Raw genomic sequence first — 26,526 nt, 5'->3', positions numbered from 1 at the left:
TGTTGTGAAGGTTTAGAGTCTGACAGTTGGGGGAACACTAACTGTCAGAGCTTTAATTTTATAAGGCAGAGTTTCAGTCATCCACACAAAATACAAGCTGCACCCATCCATATAGCTCTGCATGCTCACCTTCTGGCTTGTCCCCAATGTGCTGCACTAAAACTACCATTCCCCACTTCAGCTGCAGATGAGAAAGGCTGCACCATCACCACTGTCCTGTCACCAGTCTGTTGAGCAGAGGTGAGTGCAAGCATGTGGCTTTTAACAAAGTTCCCCAAAAAGCACAGTCAGAAGTACATTTGTCAGTCTCTTTTTGGCTCCAAGGAGAAAATAGCTGAGACAGTACTGCACAGCTTGAACAGAACCAACTGTAACCTCCACCTTTGTGTTGCTGCTTAAGGACAGACAGGCATACACAAGGTTTTAAACATGCTTAAAGTGGTGTCTCCAAAGTGTTCATCCTGTAACTCACAGAGTGGTTGGGGTTGGCAGAGACTTCTGGAGGTCATCTGGTCCAACCCCCACTGCTCAAGCAGGGCCACCCAGAGCTGGTTGCCCAGGACCGTGTCTGGACAGCTTTTGATTATCTATCTCCAAGGATGGAGACTCCACAGCCTCTCTGGGCAGCCTGTGCCACTGCTCAGTCACTCACAACTGCAAAGGGAGAAAGATGAAGGCAGAGATAGCCTGTTGTCAGCTTTTACAATTGAACCCGAGTCTAATACTGCAGATCAATAAACAGACTCCAGCAAAAACTGCACCAAAGCATTCTCCAGAGCACAGCTACACTTTTGCAAACAGTGCGTGCTTCCCTTAACACCAGTGTATGTCAGCAGAAAGGACTAACGTAACGTGCCTTTCACCGTATTCCCTCCTTGCACAGAAGGTACTTAAACAGGTCTGTCTCATGGGTCACTGTTAGATCTACATGAGGCAGGAAGATGCAGGGGAAGACCAAGAAGAATGCAAAGAAAAGCAGCTTGAACAAATACTTTTTCCCTAATAATACAAAGTTACACCAGCCTCATTTGTTTTGTTACTTTATTGAAAGTGGCAGATCCCTTTCAATGTTTTTAAAAACTAAAACCGTTGTTGCTTTGAATACTGGACGAAGTTTGTGGGGATTGTTTGCTTTAAAAAGTTTTCTCATTACACTGCAGTGCATGTGAGTAATATAATAATACAAGGTACCTTATCAACACAATTTGCTACTGTCATGAACAGCAACTTTAAAAGCAGCAGGAGCCCTTCAGCCACCTTTCTGCTAGACTGCAGCCTGTGCCTTCCAGCTCAGCAAGTTTCCTGTCTATATGTTAACGCCTTCTCCTGAGGAAAAAAAATGGGTTTGTCCTGTTCTTCATAAACGCAGGCTCTCACCACTGAGAGACACTGCTCTGCAACAGATCTCCAGAAAGATCAAACGGCAGCACCTCTTCTCTACTAGACAAGTTCATGGTATTTGCCGAGCCTGTATTTATCCATCAGAGAGGAAAAGTAAAGGATAGTCATAAGCTAAAGTGAACACTGCACACTGGGATGAGGGAATGTATGGTCCTTTTGAGCTACTTTTAGCCCAGCACTTAAAATCTGCAAGTCTGAATCAAAGTACCAAAAATCAAGCCTTGTCACTAACAAAGTGGCCTATCTTTTAAAAAAAAAAATGCTGAATATCTACAGCTTTTGTTCTCAGTGGCTTTGGGGTGAGCCACATCATTCACACACAAACACCCAGACAGAAAGATCTGGATATCTAAGGTCTTGCTGACTTAATGGGAATATCTTTACAATTAGAGAGCAGATCTCTAAGCAACCAGCTGTCAGAACTTGTTTTCCTAAGTCTATTTTTCTAGACCTTTAAAGTATAGATTTAAGATCTGTGCATTTACCTGAATTAAAGATTTGCTTTATAAACTAGCATACAGAAAGCAAAGCTAGTTGGGGATGGCTCCACTGGGATACCTTAAGCAGCCAATATGGCAGTAGATGCTTTAATTTCTCTGCTAGCAAACACCACCACAGCTTGTCAACTGGAAGCAGAGCCCTGGCTTCAGCAAGTTTAGATCCCAGACTGAAAGAAGAGCCAGAAAGGGAAAATTGAGAAGGGGATGGAGGCCTAGAGTGGCTTTTGCGACCCCCCTGCCACACCACATGGATACCATTGCTGCTAGCCATCCAGTTTATATCCTTCTGTAGAGGAGAGGTTTCTTGCTTCAACTGCTACGCAATGTCGATCTGCCTTTTGAACTGAAGCCCTGTCAGTGCCTTTGGCTGTTGTGTTCCCCCTGCCCCATTTTTTTAATCCTTCTGCAACATTTGGGCACACACAGTAGATGTCTACTCAGCTTAGAGACTAGGACTGCCAAGCCTGTATGTATCTAGTTGCTTCAGTTGCAGAAAGCACCAAGGAAAGGAACTCCACCAGCTCCCAAACCAAATGTAACCATTTTGCCTTCCAGTCCCTGGAGACCCAAAGGCAAGTTCTGCTGTTGCCTGAATTAGATGAACCAAGGCCTAATACAAAATGATATCCCAGAGCCAAAAAAAGTAGAGTCAGCAAACCCATCCTCCTGTGAAATGACAAGCTGGGAAAGAGCAGCAGCATATTAGCTCAGCTGCTGCTATACTTGAAAGCTTTTCGTTACTAGTGTGTGAAAGAGTTGAAGCAATCCTCCAGAACAATTGGAGAGCTGCTCTGATGCATGGCCAAGTAATGCATCGAGAGCTTCCAAACATACCTGCACTCACACATTACTGCTCACAAACACTTCTTTAGGAAGGGCAGGAGGCTAAACCCATGAGACTCGCCTTTGAGATATGTTTCAATGGAAGAGAATCTCCCTCTTTTCCAGCAGTCAGGCATTTACCAATAACAAGCTGTGAATCAAACCAAACCAAAATGGATACATCCATAGGGAAACAATTAAAAACTGCATTGATTACATTGTAAAAACAATTAGACCACCCATCTTGGGTTCTGCAAAAGGTCTAAATTGTACTTGCATTGCAAACCCCACCCTGGGTTATCATGGAAACACGTGTAATATGAAGGCTCTGAAATGTCCTGGAGTCCGTAACACAATATTACATCCAACAGCAGATGGTGGTCTGGATTAGAGATGTAGTTCTTATGAAGCTGGAAAAAATCCTTCCACCCTCAAAACAGCAGCAGGGAATGTAGGTATCAGCGGGCAGAGGTCAGGTGGTTCCGACTGTGTGAAAACCTGCAAGAAATAAAAATGGGTGGAACTGGTCACTGCTGTCCATTTCAAGCCCTCACCTGGAAGACAGTCCACACACACTGCGCCAGCCAGCATGTCTGCAAATGAAGAGGTAAGTCTGGATGTGTTTGTCCCCACTCCCATTGCCACTACCAGTTTTCTAGATAAAGAAGTATTGAAAGAAAAAACCAGCAATTTAACAAAAAGCCAAGGCAGCACTTTTTTCATACCTCTAAGATTCAATTTTAGGCTAATAAGAAATTTTGAGCACTAGTGTTTTACAGTAAGAAACCAACCAGGGTCTCTGAGGTTTTGCAAACCTCCAAAAAAACAGTCTTGTGCTTATGCATCATCCAGTAGTGCCATTTCTAGGCTGATAGAAGGGAATGATACTGAAACAGCTACCCCGCAGACTCACCCAACGCACATCTGCGAGTACCTCCTGCTCAGCTAGAAGCTAAAGTTTTTGCAGGCATCACCAGGATACTTTCTGTGACCTCTATGGGTCAGCCAGAAGAGACAAGAGTGTTCTCTTTCCAGCTTTAAGTGATTATTAGATGAGGGAATAGCATATTTGCTTGAAAGCTTGAATGACAGTAACAGAAGCCCTCAAGGATGGCCAGTATTTTCAGTCCTTAATATCTAAGGCTCTTCTTTGCTTGACAGCATCCAACCGATACTTGAGCTACAAGGCACAAACTATGCCAGCTTAAACCCATCAGAAATAAATGCTTAGAAACCCCAAGTTCAAGGTTGTAAAGACTGTAAACCTTGGGTTGTATTTACATTAGCAACCAGAGCACAGAATGGCTCCTTTGGTCACACATACAGCAAAATACTTTACTTCCAGCCTTCTGACCAGTGAGGGGGGCCAAATGTTAAGTTTCTCAGCTAGTGAGGAAAGGGCGAGATTTAGGATAGCCTGCTGTGAAAGGCAGAAAATCCAAATTAATGTTAAATAAAGCCTGATAAACCTGTGATCAGATCTGACATTGTTGCCTGCACTACATGGATGTGACTGAGCTTGGTGCCAGTAGTGGAGGCCAGTTTGACACAGCACCTGCTGAGCAGCAAAGAACCTAATTCTACCAGACTATACTCCTTCCCTGGTTTAATAAGTAATTCACTTCAGGGAAAAATAGCTTCCTGCTACTTGAAGCTGGGCAAGCAGAGTGACTGGCTGCACGTAGTGCTGTAAAGCACATTCCTTGCAATGAAACAGATAGATACTCACTATTCCAGAAGCGATCCCGATGACATTTTGCATAGTCCTTGCTACCTGGGTAATGGGACCAGCAGGACGTCATATATATATATATATATATATATGTGTGTGTCTATATATAAGCAAGATGAAGGTGAATAGCAGCATCTTTCTGTGCTCTGCAACATTCGTCTACACTACAGAAACCTGTTCAGTGTGAGAAAGGACTTCTGAGGCAGGAAGAACTGCTTCCATTAAATGAAAAGCAGTTAAAATAAGTGACTTAGGGACTATTAGGTCAGCTGTCATCAATATTCACTTTTTGGGTGTCTTCACTGCTCAACACCAACCTTTACCATAGCTATGGAGTATGACAATGGTTGGGTTCACTGCCAGCTCCACCCCAGCTCCCACTCTAGAGGACACTCACCTTTGTACCCGCTCTACCATGTGTGCTATCAGTTTGTCAGAGATGCCTGGGCAGGACTCCTCAGCCAAGCTAAAGGCATTCTCCAGCTCTTCCATAGCTCCCACATTGCCTCCAGTCTGCTTGTGCTTATCTTTAAGCTGCAACCCAGAAACAGTGCGTTAGTTCCTTATCTCATTGCAGAAAGCACTGGTCAAACAGTGCAGTACAGACATTAAGTTCCTTTCCCTTTTAGTATGACTCCACAAAAGTGCAGGAGGGCACCCACATTCTTAAAAAAATATAAAAGGGCTCTTTTTTGTAGGTCAGGAAGATGAAAGTCCAATGTCTGGAGTTCAGACTTACCTCCAGGTGCTAACAGCAATTGACATCCTTAACAAACAGGCCCTGATGTACTGTTAAACTGAATGATATTAGAAATAGATCAACAGCCCTGAAAACCCATGAGTAGTAACAGAACAAAGAACTCCAGCTGTATCTGAACCAGTACCATCACCTTTGCTGCTAATGACAGCTTAGCACCCAGACACACACAAAGGCTTGCAGACAGGTAGGGCAGAAAATATTGTATCACCAGGAGTTAGTCACCACCACTTTTAATAACCACAAAAAAGTTTCAGTTACTTCTAGTGACTGGAAGGCTGAGGGAGACTACTGCCACGCTACAGATCCTGAGCCACTTGGCCTTTAACACTCCTCCCCAAGAGAGAGCTTTCCCCAGGATGACAGGGGAATGAAGCCCACACACCAAGACCTCCACGCGCAGCATCTGATCTAGATGAAAAGCCTCAGTTTGCATCTATCATTATTAGCACACTCCAATTAGGCCTCACCAGCCACAAGTCTACTTGCGCATGGTTCCAGTTGTTAATTTGAAATAGCTAAACCTCTGTCATTAAGGAACTCCTGATGGGTCACTGATGCTGAGCCTGAAGGAGTCTGTCACTGGAAAACCCAGAGTCACATCTTCTGCAGCATTTCCCCACCTCCTTCACACAAGCAGCTCATGTGGAGCCCCTTCCCTAGTGCGCATCATTACGCAACGAGATGAACAAAAATCAAAACCTTTTGTTGAACAAGCAATGTCTGCCAGCTAACCACTGTCCAGTTCAATTAAGCTCCCATTAGGCTACGCTGATTAAAGGGCTTTATATAAGCCTCACAGTTCTTTGCCTGCAACTCTAGGATCAGCCTTTCCTGTTGTTGGAGCTCATCTTCTCTCCATGGTCCAGAAAGTGGGACAATGTGAATACTAATCCCCAGCTGGAGCCGTCCCTGTGCTCCAAGTCCCCTGCTGGAAACAAATGGTTCCTAGCCAAAAAGAGCTGCTGCCTCTTCAGTGGGGTAATTGCTCACTAACACAAAGCCTCAGCTGTGGGAGCAACTCGCACATGTCTCTGCTCATTCAGAAGTGGCAGGGGGCATGGAGGGCAACTCAATTACACATCAAGGATACAGATGTCTTAGGCCAAAAATAGTTGTGATGCTAAAGCCAAGGATTTGATTTGACATCTATCTGATCAAAGACTGCCTGCTCAGAGCAAAATGAGACACAGGGTCTGTCCTGCAGGTAAGTTGCCAGTTGCCAGTAGTTGCCAGCTACCAGCCTTTGATGCCAAGCCACTGACCTTTAGTTTGCCCAGCAGCCTGTGATGTGAGCAGTCTGTATTATCCTGTCACTTTCCACTGCAGAAGAGCTTTCTGGAGGTTAGCAGGGGGTTAGAAAGCTGTACTGCGCAAAGCCTTACAGGTTGGCTTTTAGTCACTTCTTGGCCCTCCAGGCCCAAATACCTTACCTTTCCTCCCTGGTTATTTCAGAGACTGCCCAGAACCTTCCCTGCACCTGATTTCGCTGAGTGGGATCAGCAGAGCCAGCAGGGAAGTCTAATCAAAGGAAAGGAGGATCAGCAGATCTGGGGCAAGGGAATCAAACTAGCAGAAATGAAAGGCCCAAGAAGCCACTTCCCACCTGGAACTGGTGCAGCAATGTTGGTAAGGAGAAGCATGAACATGCATTCATTGGTTTGGAGAACTCGCAGCTCTGAGCACCCCCTCCCCCAGAAGGCTCCTAAACAGAAAGGACTGAGAACCAGATGTCAGTGATTATGCTGCAGGAACAATGCCTGCATCAGAAGCCAACATTACTTTTATCCGTTTTTATCTCATAGGTCTAGGCCTACAAGACCCAGACCATCTGCCTCATGCTCTGACCTCTGGAAGTCAAGCCCAGTGGAGTACAGAAGAGGCCAGTTAGCTGAACTCTCAATTTCCAAAGCAGTGCTGTCTCAAGAGTACTGCATGCCTACTTTTCAGAATGACCACTGCTTCCTGCCCTGCAGCAAACCCTCTTTCCACATAGCACTAGACCTGAGAAAAGAGATTTAAGTCCAGAGACTATCCCTGAAAAAGCACAGCTCTCTGCTGGGCCACGCCTGGAACAGCATCAGGATCCAGAAGACAGCAAGTCATCAGGACCAGAGAAAGCGTCTCTGTGACCCAGCACCCCAAGAAAAGAACCCTGACATGCAGTGTCTGTGTAAGTGATTTCTTCCAAAGCAGAACCTCCTTTCCTACACTCCTGCTGGAAACAGCAACTGAAGCCAGTAGCCCCCCCTTATGATTATCATTCTCTTCTCCTCCCTTAAAACATGACCCAGCTGGAAAGACAATTCATCTCTCTGCTGATACAGACACTATCCCATCATTAATGGTAGCTTTTACTTCAACTCCACATCCCCACCCAAAACATAAGGCAGGGAAACAGGGTGGATTTTCCAAAACCATTTTCTCTGTCTACCTTCCACAGGCAATATAGTAGGTAACTCCTTAGCCTTGGCATGCTAGCAATAGCAGGCATCTATAAATCAAGAAGATGGCCTACTAATTGGCAAAGCCAACTCCTGCTCTAAGCCACCCACATTCCCTTCAGTGACGCTGCTGTGGGTAGCAGCATATAGCATGAGGGCAGGGAACATGCACAGCAACAGGCAAGCTCAAATACCTGCCTGCCCTAACAGGAGCTGCACTTCAGCCACGGAGGCCAGGGACATCAGAGTCCAGAGTTGCCTAGGCATTAGCAAGCCTAAGACACAGATAAGAAACAGGTACTCCTCTACCTTATCCTTACCAGAAGACAACACAGTAATGCTATGCTTCTGGGACTACAAGTGTATTGGAGAGGACACTCCAGGGACATACCCACTTTCCTAACATACTATATAGACCTCTGAACAGAGGCACAAATGCTTCATAATCCCTTAACCGTAGTAGGTACCTCACCCCACCTCCCTTCTCCAAATCCTTCCCATCTGTGCCAGGTACCTCTTTGTCTCCAACCTTCACAGACACCAAGAAGGTTCTACTCACCTCCCCAAAAACTGGGTGAACAAGCGTGGAGAGACACTGTGACCGTGGCTGCCTCTTGATGGGCTCAGTAGGCTAGAATGCAACATGAAAAGAAGTTACAAGCATAGCCAAAGGCTCCCTGGGCACACAAACTATTAGTCCTTTGGTAAATTCACAGCACCTCAATGGCAGCCCCCTCACCAGGTCTCAGGACAGCCACAGATTGCAGTACCCTGATGATGTGGAAGAGGCAACTCTGGGGCACTAGCCCTTGATACCAGACTAAAGTAAATTTTAGACAGAACGCGAGTAACTGGTAGCTTCCCCAAGACCCTCAAAAGCTTGTTAGTTCAGTCCACTTCTGAAGGAACAGATGGCAAACAGACCTTCTGGGAACCATGAAGAGCCATTCCTTTGTGCAACTTGCTCAAGGAGTTGGGGCGAATAGTTGGTGGGAATGTCCAGATTGGACCCTGGTCTCCATCCTCTGTGTCTCCATCACTGCAAATAAAAAGGAGGAGGTCAAGACAAAGCCTCAGCTCCATACACCGAGTGTTTTATCCATGCATTCCCATAGTCACAAGCTCTCCCCTACCTGATTGTCATATCACCACAGGGCTCCAGGCATTTCCCTATCCCAGAAAAAAATCCTAAAGAGAAATCGCTTGTCTCTACAGCCCATATACAGCACCACAGAGATCTGAGCCAAGTATTACATCATGTTTCCAAATCACCACAACCACCTTTCTGCTCTAGCCAGCTTGAAGACAGTTTCAAGTACTAGTTAAATTTAGGAGAATTTCAAGACAACCCAAGTTCACAATTTGAGGAGCCAGGCTTAGGTGTTGCAAGCCAACCTCCCAGAGTCATTGGTCACTGGAGTCACTGCCACTACAGGTGAAGAGAAGCTCTGCGACACCAGCCTGCCAAAAAAGTGCCCTTTCCTCACCCAAGGCTCATAGCCTCATTATCCTCCACATCAGTAGCAAAGCTCTCTACCCCTGAATACACAAACACACATACACAGCTGTTGCCACAATTACTAAAGCCTGTAGCTCTTTGGAAGGCGATGTATTTAACTGAACGTGCATAAAATACAGGCAACAAGAGCCTTGTTTTACTAGTTATGCACATGCTAGATGTTTCTTGTTAGTACTTCTGATTCCTTACACACAGCAAAGAGGCTCCACAGGTTAAGGTAACAGCCTGTTTTTTCAGGCAGCAGTCACCTGCTCCCACAAACAGATGCTCACAGGTCTCCCTGAGCTAAGATTTTCCCCTAAGTAAGATTTCCAACCCAGGTGGGGAAAAAGACCTGAGCTGCTTGCAGTAGGCTACCCCGGCACATGCAGGGTATAGCAGGGGCACCCTTCCATCCAGAACATGTACGTACATATCAGAATCGCCAGAACTGGAATCTTCTCCATGGCCCTCCGACTTCCAGCGCTTGAATCGATCTATCAGCTCCATTAGGAATGAGGTTTTCTTGGTGTAACGTGTGATGAACTTGTGCTTTAGTAACTCTTTAGCTGTCGGCCTCTGGAGCAAATAAGGAAAATATGCTACATCTAACCACCTCTGTACACTAAACATGCAAGTGCGCTGACTTCAATTCTTGCCAGGCTTGCCCGTCCATTCTGCAAGCCCAGTACTTCCTTCTCTCCAGAAGACTTGCACCAAAAGGTCTTCCTGCTAAATACATCTTTGACCTCTGCAATACTTTACCCAAATTCACAGGTGGACAGCAATACTCACAAATCTAGGATCCTTATTGAGGCAGGCTTCCACAAACTCCTTGAAGGGCTTGCTGTGGTGACCCTCAAGTGTTGGAGGGTTATTTTTGGGGATCAGGAAGAGAACCCTCATAGGATGCAAGTCAGAATTTGGAGGCTCTCCCTTTGCTAGTTCAATGGCTGTAATTCCAAGGGACCAGATGTCTGCCTGAAAGAAGAGCAAGAACAGTGACAGCACAGAACAGCGACAGCACAGAACAGCAAGGAGCAATTCTGCAACATGGAAGCATGCAACTTTAGCACAGCTGAAGGGCTGATCGGCTAAAATCAGATAGGGTGTTTCATGTCTAATAGACAAACTTCTCCAACAGACCCTGAACCGTAATAGGAAAGTATCATTCTTGCAACAAACAGCACTTCCAATATTAACCCTAGCACCACCTCATATATAGTAGCATCAAGTAGCAATCCTCCTCCTGCTCCCAGCTCACCTTGAAGTCATAAGCAGACTGTTTGATGACTTCTGGTGCCATCCAGAATGGCGTCCCGACAAAAGTGTTTCTCTTGATTTGTGTGTCTGTCAACTGTCCAGCCACTCCAAAGTCAGCCAGTTTCACATCTCCTTGTTCAGAAAGTAGCACGTTGGCAGCTGTTCACACAAATAAGCATTAAGTCCACTGGTTTCTGAATCATCTCCACCTCACACAGAACTGAATACTGAGAATGGATCTCCTGTGGCATCCTCCTTTGCCCCACTGAAAACCCTCAGCTCGGATTTCCAGCCTCAGACTCATTCTCATGCCAGGCCTCTGCTGGGTAACACGCAACAAGTTCATACACTTGGCTGGATCAGAAGGGGAATATTTCTAGGGTAGTAGCAAGGAGTAGATGTGAAGGGCCACACAATCAACTAGATGTGATTCCTGGCCACACAAAGAAGAGAAGGCAACATGGCCCAAGATACCTCAAATGGTCTCAATTTTTTTTCAGAGCAGCATTCAGCACAGGTTAAATAGCAGATCCTTCTAAAGAGCTCACAAGTCCTGGTCTTGTACCGCCTCCCACTCACTCAGCTTAAGACAGTGGCATTACTCAGGTTTTGGGGTGGGGTTTTTTTGTAGGACTTTTCATTCTGAGAGAGACCCCGCCTACAGACTTTCAGCATTTCCCCACTCTGCTGGCAGCCAACAGTCCTGCACGGCCTGCAGTGCTAGAAACATGTAGTCTCACATACGCAACGGAATCTTTTCTACATATCTCCCTGCATGGGGTTTCTCTGCTCTGCTTGTTCATATCCCCTCCTGCAGAGGGTCAGAGCAGTTAGCGTCCAACACGTCTCCACAGCACTGTCCTCCTGCCCTCCTGCTGTCCTTTGATGCTCTGTGCTCGGTGTGAGACTGCTCTTTGAGAGGCAGATGCCAGGTGTCCCTACACTGCATACGGCCAATGACTATAAAATCAGTAACAGGATAAGCTGACACAAGCTGCGCTGATTTTCTAGGGCTGTGAACCCTGTGTGAGGACAGCTCACTTTCACAGTAAGTTATAACTACGATAACCAGCATACACAGGCCTTGGGGTCCAGCAGTAAAGCAAATGTCCAGAAATAACTGAGAGTCAGCTGAAGTTTGAGCGTGCCTTTCATTGACTCCTTTGCTTCAGCCCCCTGCCTGTCCAAACTACAAATGCCAGTGAAAAGCTACAGATCCTTACTGTTACTCTAAACCCTAAAGGCACGAAAAACATGAGTTGCAATGAAATTACAAGCGTCAGTTTCAGAAACAAGCAACCCAACAGGAAAAGCAGCACTAAGAAAGAGTCTTTGAACTCCTTCTCAGATTATTGCTGTATAATACTTCTGAATCTTATGTTAATAACAACATCCCTTACAAGAAAGAGAGCTGAGCTATCCACTCTTACCTTTGATGTCCCTGTGGATCTTCCTCTCAGAGTGTAGATAATCCAAACCCTTTAGGATTTCTCTCAGGATAGTAGCTATGTAAGTCTCCTCCAGGGGTCCCGGCTTCAGCTGATAAAGGGCAGAAAGATGACTTAAGGAGGGTGACTGATGCCTTGGATTTTCCAGCCTCTCAGTTTGTTACTTGGAAACCTTGGTCAAGCAGGTCATATTCAGCAGGAAGCACCTACTGCAAGCCTGGTGCGCATTCTGCAAGCAGAATGCTGGACTTTGCACCTGGCAACATTAAATGGAAAATCTTGGGGGATTTTCTGTTAGTCTATTAAAGGCTTCCCAGACAAACAGCAGGATGCTCATCTCTCGCTTTGGCCTGGAAATACATTGGTGAACAGAACATCTTAACAGTTTCTCTTGTTCAAGTCTCTCTGCTAGCATGCAAGAACTGAATTTCAGCCACTGCAACAGCCCAGAGACAACTTCTACCCTCTGGCTGTGGAGCATTGTATCAAAACTCTTCTCCTTTCAATCAGTTCTCCTCCAAACAAGCCCTGCCTTCTCAGTGCAATAATTGAGGTTCTGACCCTAAGATGACTTCTACAGATGACAGCCCCTCCCCCCCCACCTTCCTCCAAGTCAGTGCAGGCTCAGCAGTTTTCACTACATGACCTTAGTTACTGCTCTGGAAAAACAGGCTTTATTGTCCTAAGGAGAAAAGCAAAATCCTGTGACAAAATACAGCACAGCAGAACTTTGCCCATGTGTTTATTCTGCATTTGTACTCCCTTAAAATCTGAGGTAACTTGTTAAATGTAATTTGCATTATCAAACACCTGGGAATCCTGATTATAGACCAGGTCCCTGCTGAGCTTGATGCCATGCAAGCACTGAACAATACCACGAACTCTTTGCAGGCACAGAACTTTGATTAGGTGAAATATGGATTCACACTGCTCAAAAACAACTGGCTGCTGTCCCATTTCAGTTCACTGGCTCTTTCCATTGTAAAGCAGCAGAGCATGCTGGAGAATAGTGCTTTGACAGCTGAGCTCCGTGCAAACATTTCCTCTGTCCTAGGATATGCATAACCAGCATGTCTGTCCTGCACTGCCTACCCTTCAGGCACAGGGCTGTCAAAAAGATGGTATGTGGCAAGTGAGTGTCTGGCTTACAGACATTTCACAAACCAAGGCTCCCGCCAATGTTCTTCATGGTCCAGAGCTTACCACGTACTTACCAAATCCAGTGCTGAACCTCCTCCTAGGTACTCCATGATTATCCACAGCTTGGTGCCCTGCAAGCAAGCGCACAAATCAAGAGCAAAGACAGTAATAACAGCAGGCAGAAAAGTTAAACACCCCAGAGGCAGCAAGACACATGAGTAGTCCTGTACACAATCCAAGAGATGCTGCACATCACAGCTCTCGGAGGCTTAAGGAGGGAGCTCTGAGCTCCCTCTTTCCTGCTGACACAGCATTCTAGCGGTGGACCTGCCCCCAGTTCATTTCTTTCTCTCGGTCTGCAGTTTCATCTGAGCAAGCTTAGTGCCCCTACAGGCACCAGACTACACAGCCCACAGAGATAAGCATATTCTCAGGTTGGAGCCATTTAACATCGCTCCAACAGATCTAGCACATCTCCTTGACAATGACAAGGGAGCTTTGCAGCCTTTGATCTCATTAACAGGACTGCCAGCTTGAAGGGTACGATCAGCAAGACAATCTCTTACTCCTCAAGGGAAGAGATTTCCAGACTGAGGTTCACAGGGTTCTGGTAGGAGATAAGCAGCAGATCCATGAAACCACAGCTTGCTTGGTGCTTTCAGTAGAAGGTTGAGAAAATGCATTGTGGCCTTTGAAAAATATGTAAGGAATAATCAGGATCCAAAGAGCTCAAGAACTGTTTGCTACAGAGCCAGTGTTGCATACACCTCCAGCAGCCAGCATGCAGAGGACACTTCTGGTCATCACTACTAGTAGCTTGCACTGGGGATTCCTAAACCTGTTCTCAACGGAAGTGGTATCAGCACTCCTGCGAAGACTCAGGTCCTGTTGTTTTCATCATTTCTGATGAAATGATGATCACAAGGTCACAAAGTACAGTTTCAAACTCCTCTTCTTTCCAGAGTCGTAAAGCCTTCAGTGGTACTACCTCAAAACTGTGGCATTTCGGAAAAGCATTCCACAAACTTCCTTTCGAGAATGGTCAAACAGGGGAGAGGTCAGCCTCTTCAACGAATAATTTTCTCTCCAGTGAAGTGCCCTGCTTTTGGGACCACACTGTACCGGGCACCTCATTTCCATGTGCTTTGCAAGTGTCTTAAAGCCCAGCCTCCTACTAAGACCACATAAATGCAGTGAGCAGAGCCACTGCTGTTCCTGCTGCCACACTGACACTCACAGATTGGGCACCTTTCAGTGCTGTATGCCACCATCAGCTGCAGCACCCATAGAGAAACCCACCCCATTCCCAAACTGCTGGCAAGAGAATTGCCATGGCTTTGTCCTACCTTCAAGTAGGAGCCATAGTACCGGGTGATGTAGGGACTATCACACTGGCTGAGCACCGTAATCTCCTGCTGAATGTCCTCAATTTCATCCTCAGCCTCCTCCAGATCAATGATCTTGATAGCAACCACCTCCTTGGTGCGGTTGTCAATCCCTTTATACACTTCACCAAATGATCCTTTGCCGATCCGCTCCAGCTTGGTGAACAGCTCCTCAGGATCCACCCTTGAGTGCTAAAGCAGAAAGCAGAGATGGGAAAAGTCCGTGAAGTCCCACAGCAGCCTGTAGAGCGCCATGCATACCCAAACAGCTCATTTCCCTATCTATGCATCTACTGTGTTGTTTAATTCACCTGAAACTCACATATCCTAAAAGGTCTCCACATGCTGAGAAACTTAACACAGAACCTATCCAAGAAGAGAAGAACTGAAGAAGCCTTTTACATGGGCTTTCCACCCCTGCAGACTATAGTGGGACAGGAAGGGGAGAGAAGCCCAGAAGGAGAATGTCAGCAAGTATCTCTACAGAAAGCGTCAGCTCCTTTGGGACAGGACTGCTCAGCTGCAGGCACCAAATTGGTGCCAAAGCAGCTCCATGAGCAAGCACTTGTTCACACTTGAATAAAAAGGCAGGCAAGGTGTACCAGAACCAGCCTTCTTTTGAAGACCTGGATGAGAAAATGGGCACAAGCAAGAGGCCATAGGAAGTTCACAAGGATGTTTTCCTAGTCTGCTTCCTGCATTCAAAGATTGGAATGATTTGAAAGATTTGCACCCTTCCCTACTTGTTTGGAGGGTGAAATACTCCAGTAATATAAATACCAGTTCACATGAGCTGTCTTCTCTGCTGCAGCCTGATTTCCAGGCAGCACCCAGCCCAGCTCTCTTCAGATGTTTGCAGAGGGAGCCTCACATCTTTCGGAAGGTCAGCAGCAAGGAGGCCAGACACCTGCCTATCCCAGAGGAGACAGGAGACCTGAATGGACACTCCATCTGCAGACCTGCTTTTCTGGAACAGCCTCTCCTCTGGCTGGCACGCCCAGATGCAAAAGCAAATAGCAATTCCCTCATTAGATAAGCACATCAGCTGGGAAGCTACTAACACGATCATCATCGGAGAAATACTGACTCTTTAACAGCAGCTTCAAAGTTAACTCTTTATTAAGATGAGTATGGATGAGAAAGGGAGGAAATCAGAATCATTTTCTGATGCTATTTCATTCTGCCCAGCTGCAGACCACGAGGTCCTGCTCTGCTTCATGCTACTAAAAGGCTCTCTGTGATTAGTTTTTCTGCCTTTTTTAAAAAATAAGTTTAAAACAGTTTAAAAAAAAAAAATCTGGAAAATATGGCCTGAACTACAGGAAGCAGCCAAGCCATTACAGTGAGTTTTCCACACCCAGAACTTCTCAGTCTCACCTCCAACACGTCACCCAGAGGGACCACTCCCTTGCAAGGGCCTTGAGCTGGCAGAGATTTTATCTGAGAACAGGGCAGCTGCATTTTTCCATCTAACACCAGGTTCTAGCAGCAGTTCATCACTAAGCAGCCCTAGGTGCTACTTAATGATTAAGTCAGCCAGTCATTACAGGTTGTTTGCCTTCTGTGTCCAGGGCATTGCTATATGGAGTAAGCCAGGTCCAGAATGAGCTTTACAGTCAGCTCACTCAACAGGATTTCCACATGCATTCCAGTCCAAGATACAGAAGGACAACTAAATATCCTTGTGCATCCATGGCAACACCCAAACAGGCTGTACTTTGAACAAATGCACTGGAAACAGACTGGAAGGGATATGCAGAGATGAAAGGAACTGGAGATACATAACAGGGACTGGAGAGAGGGAGGCGGGGGACAGGAAGAGGATTTGAGCTTGGGAAATGCCAGGAGACAACATGAGACTGCAGCACAGGGAGAACAGTCAGGCTAGCCCAGGAGCAATTTCCACCTCTTGACCAACTTACAGGAAGGGGCAGCAAGGTGGCCCAGACGTTACCCTGCACAGTCACCTACCACACCATAAAAATGCCACTCACCACATCAGCCATTCCACACATCAGGGAGAAAGGAGAGAAAGAGGATCATCTCCTACAAGCACCTGGCTCAGCTGGTAAAGGAAACACTATCCACATGAATCCTGCAGGGAAGCAACCCTGCAAGAAAACTTTCCTCCCCTCCCACATAAGTAATTTTTCCATGAGAAAAGAAATGGCAAGGTTAAGTTACTGCTCCCCTCCTCAGCCTGGCATGGCACATCAAAGAACCAGGACTGATTCTTCAAGAACGGGACATTAAACACAAGAGCACCGGCAGCTTTTGGGACAACCACCATTTTACATATCGGGCTCTGTAATCACAGACAGCTTTGTAAAGAAGCTTCCATACTTCAATGCTGGTTTGTCGCGTTTTCTGCAGAACAAAGCAGTTGAGGTAGGGGTGGAGAAGGAGACAAACCTTCCTGACAAGCACACGGAAAGTTTGCCCAAGGGACTCAGGAAAACAATACAACTCTGATGGGCAGAAGAGACAGGCCTACCACATTAGGTTGGAGCAGGAAACTTCATTTGTAGGTACTAGATTTACTTTCCCAGTACTTGTCACTTCAAAACTGATCCGGAAATGCTTCCGAGCTCTCAGGTGACAGGGCAAGAGTATGACTCTATGGAGGGCCTGGGGATGTGCATCCCTTGACAGAGTTGCCAAAATCACAAAGGCCATATCCAGCAACAGCCAGAACCTAGTGAGTGAGTACGGGGCAAAGTGGTAGAGAGTCATTCCAGCCACGGTTACAGTCTCCTGGATGCCTGCTGCAGACCAGAGTCTGCTAACAAATTTCTTCACTTTCTGTAAACATGGAGGAGGAAACAGGCCCATCCCCGATTCAAGCAGGCCAATGCCTGCCCAGTGGAACACCTTTTGAACTACCATTGTGGACACCACAGAAGACGTTGCCAGGTGGCATTTTCGTGGAAGCAATTCTGAATTCCCATGACAAACTAAGATAGATAAAATTATGCTAGCCTGCAGGACGTGCTCAGAAGCTCTGGTCCATTAAAAAAGTTCCTGTTGGAGCTGCCACATGGTAACTCGCAGCTGACGAGCAAATGTTCAGATCGATGGACATACGAGCCTCACCAGACAGCAGAACAAAAGCAGTTATGCCAGGAACAGAGAGCTATGCAAGTGCACCGCTCCATCAGAAGAGAAGCACACTGCCGTACTCGGGGGGCTCAAGCAGGGGGGAGCAGGGGAGGAGAACTCATTTTGTATAGCCTGACTCTCCCCTACCCCAATAAATTTGCACCTGCAGAGCACTGCAATGAGGGGTGTAACAAGCAGGATCTTTCCCTTTTCTAAATACAAATTGATCTCAGCACCAGTCTTGTTGTCAGAGAACCACCCTGGCTGCAAATCCATGTTCTGGAGCTGCACAGCTACGAAGACACCTGAAAAACTTCATTAGTAGAAAGTAACAGAATCCGGATGAACTGCTTTACACCTGCATAAATGAGCATAGATAACCCAAAGGAGCTTATTAGCACCTGTCAACTTTGCAACTGCTCACCACCTTGGGATCTTTCCATTTTCTTCCACATTCACAGAACCCACCAGGGCTGCAAAATGGACCTCCAGGCCAGAATCGGAAGAGCTGGCTGACCAGCTACTGCTCCTTGTTCTACTACAATGTGTAAAGCCTTTAAGGGATGGTCACCTCATCGTACCTTTTTGCTTGACTGAATGTCAATTACACAGCAGTTCTGGAGCAAAAAGCCTCATGCTGTTTCTCCCCATTGACAGCAGTCAGTGACTAGAGATGGATCAGTCAGGCATGAACAGGCTTTGGGGGGAGACCACACAAAGCACTATCTTGGTTGTACGTGCAGGAAGGGGAGGGAATAACTATGAGAGGGATGAGGACAATCTACGAGTAATGTGCTCCACTTCTGCCCTCCAGGAGCTAACCTCACAGCACAGGAAAGAAGGATGCTCTGTCATGACAGGTGTGGGGGTGTTTGCCATCACGACTGATGATGCCATGTTTTAAAACAAAGCAACTCACTGCAGACATCAGGAATTAAGAGTTGCTGTGTGTTATGAGACAAACCTGGCAGTAACACCAGCTGCTTCATGGGCAAAGAATGGGTTTGGCAGCTCTGCCACCTCCAGCTGCAGAGACATGATATCCACAGCTGTTGAGAGGAGACTAGAGAAGTTTCATTTCAAAGCTACTACCTGGAAAGATAAGCTGCATATTGGGAACAGAAGCAAATACCCTTTAAACCAGCTCAAGGTCTTCTCTCTGGGCTGTGCCCAGCTGGATCTCACTCTCAAAGGAGTCATATTCAGCATCGTGAGCAAAAGTCACATCTGCATCTGCTGCATAAAACACTGAGAGGTGCTTAAACCCTTTTGGAAGTGAGAGTTCCTTGGTCTGGAGCAGGTCAGGATCAGAATCACTGTTCTATATGGGAGAAGTCTGTAACAGAAGAAGATTGTCAAGGCCATACTACTTTAAGAGCTGAAGCTGACTGGGAGTGTGGCAGCCTCCAAAGTTCCTTTATATGGAACTACAGCAGCATTTAGTGTTACTTCTGACCAGAGCACTTCCCAACCAGCCAAACAAACATCATTTTCCTCTGCCAAACACAGTGGAAGGAGGAAGTTGGTTTTAATAAATATCAGCTACTGACCTTCTTTCATTCATTGCCTCCTCTCTGCCCCAACTTCCCATCCAGCATTCACCCACATTGCATGCTACACGCTAACCTCTGGGCCACCAACAGCGATATCTGCAGCAGGCACTATGTTCTCTTTGGGAAAATCAGCTTTGTATCTGGAAACATTTGAAAGCTTTCCTGTCTATATGAAATTTGTGCACAGCTCTTTTCAACTGCTAAACGTGAGACAGTTTTGAACTTCTGGAGTGTAGACAAGAGGGAAGTTTGTGTTCAACACTTTGAAACACACAAATTTGTCTGAGACTCCCAACTTGCTTCACAGATAGTATTCTTTTGCTTCAAGGGAGTGAAGCATTACTTAGCCAGAGAACTTGAACGGCTTCTTCAAGGTCACATAAGGAACAACAAAACTAGAAACAGAGCTCAGATCACAGCTTTAAACACTAATGCAAATACATCATCTAGCAGATAGAGCTCCCAAAAGAGACCAGAGGCCCACTGTGCTGTATGTACACAGCAAAGAGCAGCCAAGAAAAGAGAGGAAGCCAACTAGCTGAGACAGGGAAATGGAGGCACAGAGGTAAAGCAGTCTGGGGATTTGCCTAAGGTAACCCTGCACATCAGCGACAGAACTGGGAATCAAAGACAAGTCAAGCCTCTGACATCCCCATCCAAGTCTTAGTCTCTCGATTTTCACAATACCTCCCACCACTCCCTAAACTAGGGTGAACAGAACTTTAGGCCAATTCCTACTGTCCTTCCAGCAAGCTTCAGTTACACAGATAACAAGGTTCCATCAAGGATTCCTGAAGAGACCCAAGGAATGGACAACACAGACTGCTTTCCCATTCCAGGACCAGACAGAGAGTCATGGGATGACAGAATCTGAGAATGCCTTACGTTTGCATAATAAATTCAGAGATGAGACCACTGGAACTCTGATAAGCTTCATTAGTCAATGTTGTGTACAAAAAAAGCTTCAGAGCAACCTCCTCTGTAGCTACAGAACTCAGTTCTCAGCCCTAACCAGACAGCATCCTTTCCTATTCCTTTCATTTCTCTCCCTGTACTGTGACTCACTCAGGCACTATATTTGCATTTAATTCCATACACGCTTTGGGGAAACAGTTTATGTGAAAGACAGCATGCAAACTAAGATGCACTGCAAATCAATTTTAAATCAGAAAAGGCTTGGAGAAAGCATCATCTCAAACCACTAAAGCTTTTAGTATTATAATTCTACACCTAGGAGCAGAACAGAAAAATGCCAAAAATTCTCACAAAACATGGTTTAACAAGACCTACATTCAGTATTGACATCTGCCAATAATCAAACACACCCCACAACCAAATTCAGAGGAAAGAGGATTCAAGCCAATACTATTAATGTGGTTTAGCTTTTAGTCCCAAGTCATGACATCATCCTTCCACATTCCTCTTATGAAAATGTCATCACAACAACAGGATTTAACCACTTCCACTGAGGCTGATATCTCTCTCAGAACAGTTAAACGTTCAGTATCAAATATCACTACCTCTTACGCATTAAGGTTGCAAGCACCGTTTTTCTCAGGCTACTGCTATGAATACTTCAGTAAGGTATGTCTGGCACAGCCTGCACACGCAGCTTTTCTGTTCCCATTTCTAGACTTCCCCTCCCAAAAACACTCAGAATGCCAATGATTCCTGTCTCCCTAAGAAGAGCAAAGTTAACCTCAGAGAAAGGCACCATACTGGGCGAAGAATTCCCTTTCTATACAGCTGGCAACCTAACACTGTCAGTCCAACACCACCACAGAGTAAGACACAAATCAATCGCCTAACAGGAGTAAGCCGAGACATGTGCAAGAGAGATAAAGAGTGGCAAAAAGTGATTTTCTGGTGATTTGTTTTAAACTCATTTAAACAAGAGTTTAAAACAAATTTTTAATTGCCACTTACCTGGCTGGCAAATTCTCTCAAGTGAGCCATGCCTACAGGATGGTCAGACATCAGCTTTTGCAAAATCAGGGAGGGTTGGGATGTTGTAGCACAGCGGGAAAGCGATGCTTTCTCATCCACTGGTCAACTGCGACAAGCAAGAACACAACAGCTCTAACTTGAGGTTTGCAGAGCCTGGCTCATTCCCCAAAAGAGCTACCCGCATCTTTTTTCTCCTCGATTTGCAGTTCTCCTTGAACCTACCAGCCCATTCTAAGTATGCCAGCCCCTCCTTGCAAATGCCATTTCTCAATTCTTTCCAGACATGCCTTCCAGATGTATCAAGGAACCTCACTTTAAAGATATACACTGACAAAGCCTCAGGCACCATTTTCCCCACCATCACCTCAGCGTGCTCCCCAGTATTCTAGTTGCTTCTACAGCACTATCCCCTCATCACCACTCCCAGCATCTTTCCCAGCACAGCCCACAGCGTTATCCTCAGATACCCCTTTCCTCCTACTACTCCCCAATAATCCTCTCACTGAGGGTACCCCTCCGCTCCCATTCTCCCCAGTACACCTGCTTGCAAAGCACAGCTCCCCAGTGCACCTCTTCCTCCTCAGGGAACCCCAACCCTACACCATCCCTGGGCCCTCCCCCACCAGTGCTCCCCAGTTCTGCCCCCAGACACCGTGCTCCTCAGCAACCCTCTCCACAGGGCTCCCTTCCACCCCAGCAACAGAACAGCCCCAACCCAGCACGACCCCTCAGCCCAGCCCAGTCCCCTCTGGGCACCCGCGGCCCGGTCCGACCCAGCCCAGCCCTCTCCAGGGCCCCCTACCCCGGTGCTCCCCAGCACGGCACCCTCAGCTCCCCACAGCCCCCCTCAGTGTTCCCCTGTCATGGCGGCCCCCCGCCCCCCCCCCCCCCAGCCCCGCTCAGAGACCCCTCACCCCACCTCACACCTCAGGGCCCCCCCTAGTCCCCCTGCAGGGCCCCCCCGCCCTCCCCAGGGCCCCCCGCCCCATCATGGCCTCCTCAGAACGCCCCACGCCAGCCCCCTCCACAGGCCCCGCCGCCCCGCACAGCCCCCTCACGGCCCCTCTGTTGCGGATCCCCGACCCGCACGGCCCCCGAGGGCCCTACCGGCCCCGGGCGCCGCCGCACCCACCCGGGCAGCCCGCCGCACCTACGGCCAACGGTCCCCGCGAGAACGGCGGCGCGGTGCCATGCCGGGCCCTGGCACATGGAGCCGCCGCCACCCCGCTGCCGCTCCGGGCTGCCCTGGGACACCGAGCTCGGCCGCGGCGGCGGCGAGGGGGGGGGGAGGGGGCGCCGGGAGAGGGGTGGGGAGGGCCTGGCCGGGCGCAACAACACGGCGCGGCGGGGGACGCGAGGCGGGGGAGGCCGCGCTGCGCTGCGCTGGCTGCCGGGAGGCGTAGTTCCCGCGCCGTGTCGGCCGGCCGGGGGGGGACGCCTCCGTGGACTACAGGGCCCGGCAGGCAGCGGGCGGGGGCGCGGCAGGAGGGGAGGGTGGGGGCCAGCGCGGGGGCTGCTGGGACGGAGAGTCCTCCGGCGCGGGCGGCACGGGCTGCGCGGGGGGGGGGGGGGGCGCGGACTACCTATCCCAGGGGCCCCCGCGGTGTGGGCGGGGCTGCACCGGCCCAGGCCTTCCCGGCGGGGCGGGGGGCCGCGCTGGGCCGCCGCGCGGGGCGGGGCGGGGGCGGACCTCCTTTGCCCTCCGGTGGGGGCGGGAGCGGGAGGAGTTCCCCTTTGTCCTCCCGGGCTCGCTTCCCGCCTCATGGCGCCTCCCCTCAGGCTGGCAGCGCTTCTCGCCAGCCCTCACGGGGCTGTGCCCGGGAGCCCGCTCGGCCGCGGGGTACCACCGGGCCGGCCTGTCCTCAGCCCGCCGCGGTGGCAGCTCCTCTCCTGCCCGCTGCCCTCCGTGAGGGCGAGGGGCCGGGGCCCTCCACCCCGCTGTGGGGAGCCAGGCCCTCGCCAGGCGGGCAGAGGAGCCCGGCAGAGCAAACCGGGCGGTGCGCCGTCACGCTGGGAGCAGGAGAGGTGAGGCGAGGCGCGGGGCGATGAGAGCTTTTTGATTGCCCTTTTCCCAGGGCTTGCTTTGTGGGGTTGGTTTTTTCTCCACGTGCTTTAATGCTAGTGGCTGATTCACGTTTTGAAAGGAAAAAATAATTCTCACAACTTCTGTTGCCAGTCAGCTTTAAAACTGGACTTGAATTTTCTTCCTCAGAGTTAACAAAACAGACGCAACTTTTTACCAAGCTCTGGCGTGGCTGCCTGCACACAAAGCGTTTTTCATAAGCGGTTTCTTCTGATGATGAACTTTTGCTGCTTTTGTGAAGAGCTGTAGCAAAAGGAACAACCTTGGCACGTGTCGCTGCATGGACAGGTGGGTCTGCTGCAGCGAGCAGCCCTCTCACATCCCTCTCGTTTCCCTGCCCCCTGATCACACCATCCAGCACTTTGAGGTACTTGAGTGAAAACATCAGTTAGATAGAGGACTGGTATGAAATACCCCTGTAATGAGACAATATATTTAAATGAACTGTATCTCAGCTGGAAGGTTTTCAACAAAGGTCTTACCTGTCGGATCCCTGGATTGCTTGAGTTTTGAGTTTATACCTGCAGGACCAGTCTTCTAGCCCCACAAAATACGATCATCTTGTCTCATAAACATCCCTATTCCAGCACAACACCTTGACTTAAGAGATCTAGGAGCAGACAGAGGAATCAAAGCTTCCTTGTGAGGTGGGAAAGGAAGGAGAACGGAGTTCTGCTGCAGCAAGGACCAAGGGGTGAATGTTCCCTGTTTGCACATGTACAAATCGCCCCATAGGGGGGTAAGTTGTGAGTCCCTGTGTACTTTACTTGGAAATCATTTCACCCCAAGGGCTTGGCTCTCCACCCCCTGTCATGGAGACTTATTAATTTAGCCATGTAGTTTCATTCTTGGCATCAGGCAAGATGCCAAAAGTCTCACAAAAAAATGTTTGTTAATTAATGTGCCAAGTCTGAACATAGACCAAAAAGTGGTCTCACTAACCTCACCTATAGACCTTAGGATGGTGGTGGGTGTCGGGATGATAGTGACATGGAGCTGCTAATGACTGCAGGGAGGAGCAGCAATTAACTTGTTTTGTCAGCTTAATTTAGGGTAAGTCTTTAATAAGGGTGATCAGCATGTGGGATTAGCATGGCATGCCCATCTTAAATTGCAAAAGCTGGCTAGCTGTTTTAGAGCTGGCCCAGAAGCACAGGAGACAGAGGGGATTCAAATGTAGGCTGGTGTTCCTCCTTGTTTGGGACCTGTGGGCAGCCTGCCTTGTAGCAACAGGGTCCACGGACAGGCAGGAGATGTTGTGTGGGAATTGTGGTCTAGGTTGCCACCTAGAAGAAACCATATACGGGTCAGTAGCTGGTCACTTTGGTTTGGACAAGTTGTATGTATAGGGTTGGGGATGATTGCTCTGTTGTAAGGCAGTTATTTCTGTGACTTTCTTGTGTGGGAAAGGATTATTAATGCGCTCAAAAGAATGCGGAAACAAATTGCTGACCCTGGGGAAGGAGGCTTCCCTGACTTCTCCACGGCTGTCGATGGCATGTTTGTGTCCATAGCTGCCTCCATTTGATTCCCAGAATATATCAGCTGGAGCCAAAGGAAAATAGAAGTGTCTTCTTACTCTCCTTGTTCCTCTGTTTTTCAGTCAGTGCTGTATTCATAACAGTCTAGCGCTTTCTTTTTTTTTTAACTTTAGCAATTGTGACTACAGAGTTGTAGTCATACTACATACTACAATCATACTACAAGTTGTGTATATATATTAAAAAAAAATGTTGCTTCAGCACCCAGAAGCTACCTGTTAAGAGCCACACCTCCACAGAAAGAAACCCAGTCCCTGCCTCCAAGAGATCTATGTTTAAAAAAAGCTAGCTAAGCAAGTGCAAAAGAGGAAATGCTAGAGGAAAACAGCAGAGAGTTAATTACATGCTGGAGTGCCCAGGCCTACAAAAGGTCTGTCACTTGCTATTTAGGGTTAAAGCTTTCACCTGGCCCTGGGAAGCAGGGCTGTGTTGTCCTCTGACTCTGGCTCAGTGTAAGCAAGCAGCTCCTCCTGGGTCTGTCACGGTAGTACGGAAGATTAACTTGTTCCTGAAGCAGGTAGGCATGAAAGTGAGTATGGCTGATGGAGCAGGCAGCTCTAGGAGCTGAGCCAGCCTTGCTGCTGTCCCTTTCTTCTATGCCAGTTCTGACACTGCTGGTTAGCCTTTTCCTTCATAGCAGTATTAGTAAGCTCTTACCTGTTCTTACATTTTGCTTCACAAAATTGTAGGCACTTTGTGCTTTGGGGGTTCCTACTCTTTTTCCCAAGCTGATTAAAATTGGTCAAAAACTATGAGCAGGAAAGAGTCAAATAGATATGCATGTAAGCACACGTATTTGCTATTCATGTGTGCTGTATGGCTGCCCAAGCCTGGATGCTGTGGGGAAATAGGGCTAAAAAACAAAGATGTCTGTCCATGTTGTTGGGGTTTCTTTTCATAATAGAGAAGAAATAACTTTTTAAAAGTATTCTTTTTCAAGGGGATAAGCTGGTTTAGTTAAATTTTTTTCTTCTCCCTTTTCTAGTTCTTTCTGTTAAAGCAGAGGAATAAATATCCAGAATAAAGAACAATTAGGTTAAAAGCTGGTGACAAAAAAATGTATTTAAACAAGTCTTCTGCTCAACAACCCCTCTGCCCACAAACCCCACCTCAATTCTGAAAGCTGCTTAAAAATAAGCTGTGCTGCAGTCCCCATTCCGAAGTCAAGTTTTGCCTAATGACTGTGTGAAGCCTGCTGTATTCCTGTCCACAGAACTGGAGCCTTTGTTGGAGATGAGTGGGTCAAAATTGCTTAACGTTCTCTTTATAAAAAAGTAGTTATTTCAGAAAACTGTTGTATTCTGCTGACAATGTGGCATGAACACTGCTTGAGATAACCTATGTAATTCTCTCGTAAAAGAGAAATCTTGACGCAGGCATAGGCAACTTTTACCCAATAAGCTGATACACCTGGCTATGTTTCTGTGAAGTCCAGAGAAGAGTGTGAATAGTTGTTACAAGAAACTTTGACTGATGTGTTCTTAAATGTTCCACTAAAGTAACACAGCTTTTACTTTTTGCTAGGAAGTGTTGAGTGAATCACAAGGGGTCCTGTAGCCTGCTCTCCAGCTGTTTGCTGCCCTTCACCAGATGTTCTGAGAACAAGAAACTCTTCAGTGAGACATTTCAAAGTTGCTGCCCCACTTGAAGGTAAAAGTGCTGCAGCTGTATTACCGTATCCCCACCTGTTGCATACGTACCTGGGTCAGACAGAAAGTGGAGGGGTGGGGATTTTAAAAAGTGTGATAAGACATCTTAAGGAGGGTCAGCCTGGAGCCCAGTCAACTGATAAAAGCAAGAATGCCGGTGAGTAAACAGGCGTCTGCAGGCTTGCCCAGGGCTGTAACTATGGCCAAAAGAAACCATGAAGAAAGGACCTCAAGAGCTATTGCTCTACATCTTACCTGCTCTGG

At 47.6% G+C, this 26,526-nt stretch overlaps 2 protein-coding genes across 5 annotated transcripts in view; one reads left to right on the top strand and one right to left on the bottom strand.

The window, feature by feature from the left end:
• Positions 1–1,027: 1,027 nt before the first annotated feature.
• Positions 1,028–22,259, bottom strand: STK25 (serine/threonine kinase 25). 3 transcript variants are annotated; one of them, XM_076341874.1, is made up of 12 exons: positions 22,122–22,259; positions 20,969–21,095; positions 14,352–14,582; positions 13,080–13,136; positions 11,848–11,956; positions 10,419–10,576; positions 9,950–10,135; positions 9,588–9,733; positions 8,581–8,695; positions 8,216–8,287; positions 4,853–4,989; positions 1,028–3,221 (listed from the first exon to the last, which is right to left on the bottom strand). In XM_076341874.1, exons 2-12 carry the CDS (start codon positions 21,017–21,019, stop codon positions 3,182–3,184), a joined length of 1,302 nt encoding a protein of 433 aa, XP_076197989.1. In that variant the 5' UTR covers positions 21,020–21,095; positions 22,122–22,259; the 3' UTR covers positions 1,028–3,181. The 3 variants fall into 3 exon arrangements, with proteins under 3 accessions (XP_076197989.1, XP_076197990.1, XP_076197991.1); XM_076341875.1 differs by having other exon boundaries at positions 22,140–22,259; XM_076341876.1 differs by having other exon boundaries at positions 22,144–22,259.
• An 804-nt stretch (positions 22,260–23,063) lies between these two features.
• The window catches only part of BOK (BCL2 family apoptosis regulator BOK), a 36,697-nt gene continuing 33,234 nt past the window's right edge, over positions 23,064–26,526 (top strand). For both annotated transcript variants that reach the window (XM_076341871.1, XM_076341873.1), the window contains exons 1-2: positions 23,064–23,360; positions 26,138–26,263. The gene's annotated coding sequence lies outside the window, so the exon portion shown is untranslated. The remainder of the gene's footprint in view (positions 23,361–26,137; positions 26,264–26,526) is intronic.

The sequence above is a fragment of the Aptenodytes patagonicus genome, chromosome 6 (genome assembly GCF_965638725.1).
Source record: "Aptenodytes patagonicus chromosome 6, bAptPat1.pri.cur, whole genome shotgun sequence".
NCBI lineage: Eukaryota > Metazoa > Chordata > Aves > Sphenisciformes > Spheniscidae > Aptenodytes > Aptenodytes patagonicus.
This window is presented reverse-complemented; position numbering and strand designations above follow the sequence as displayed.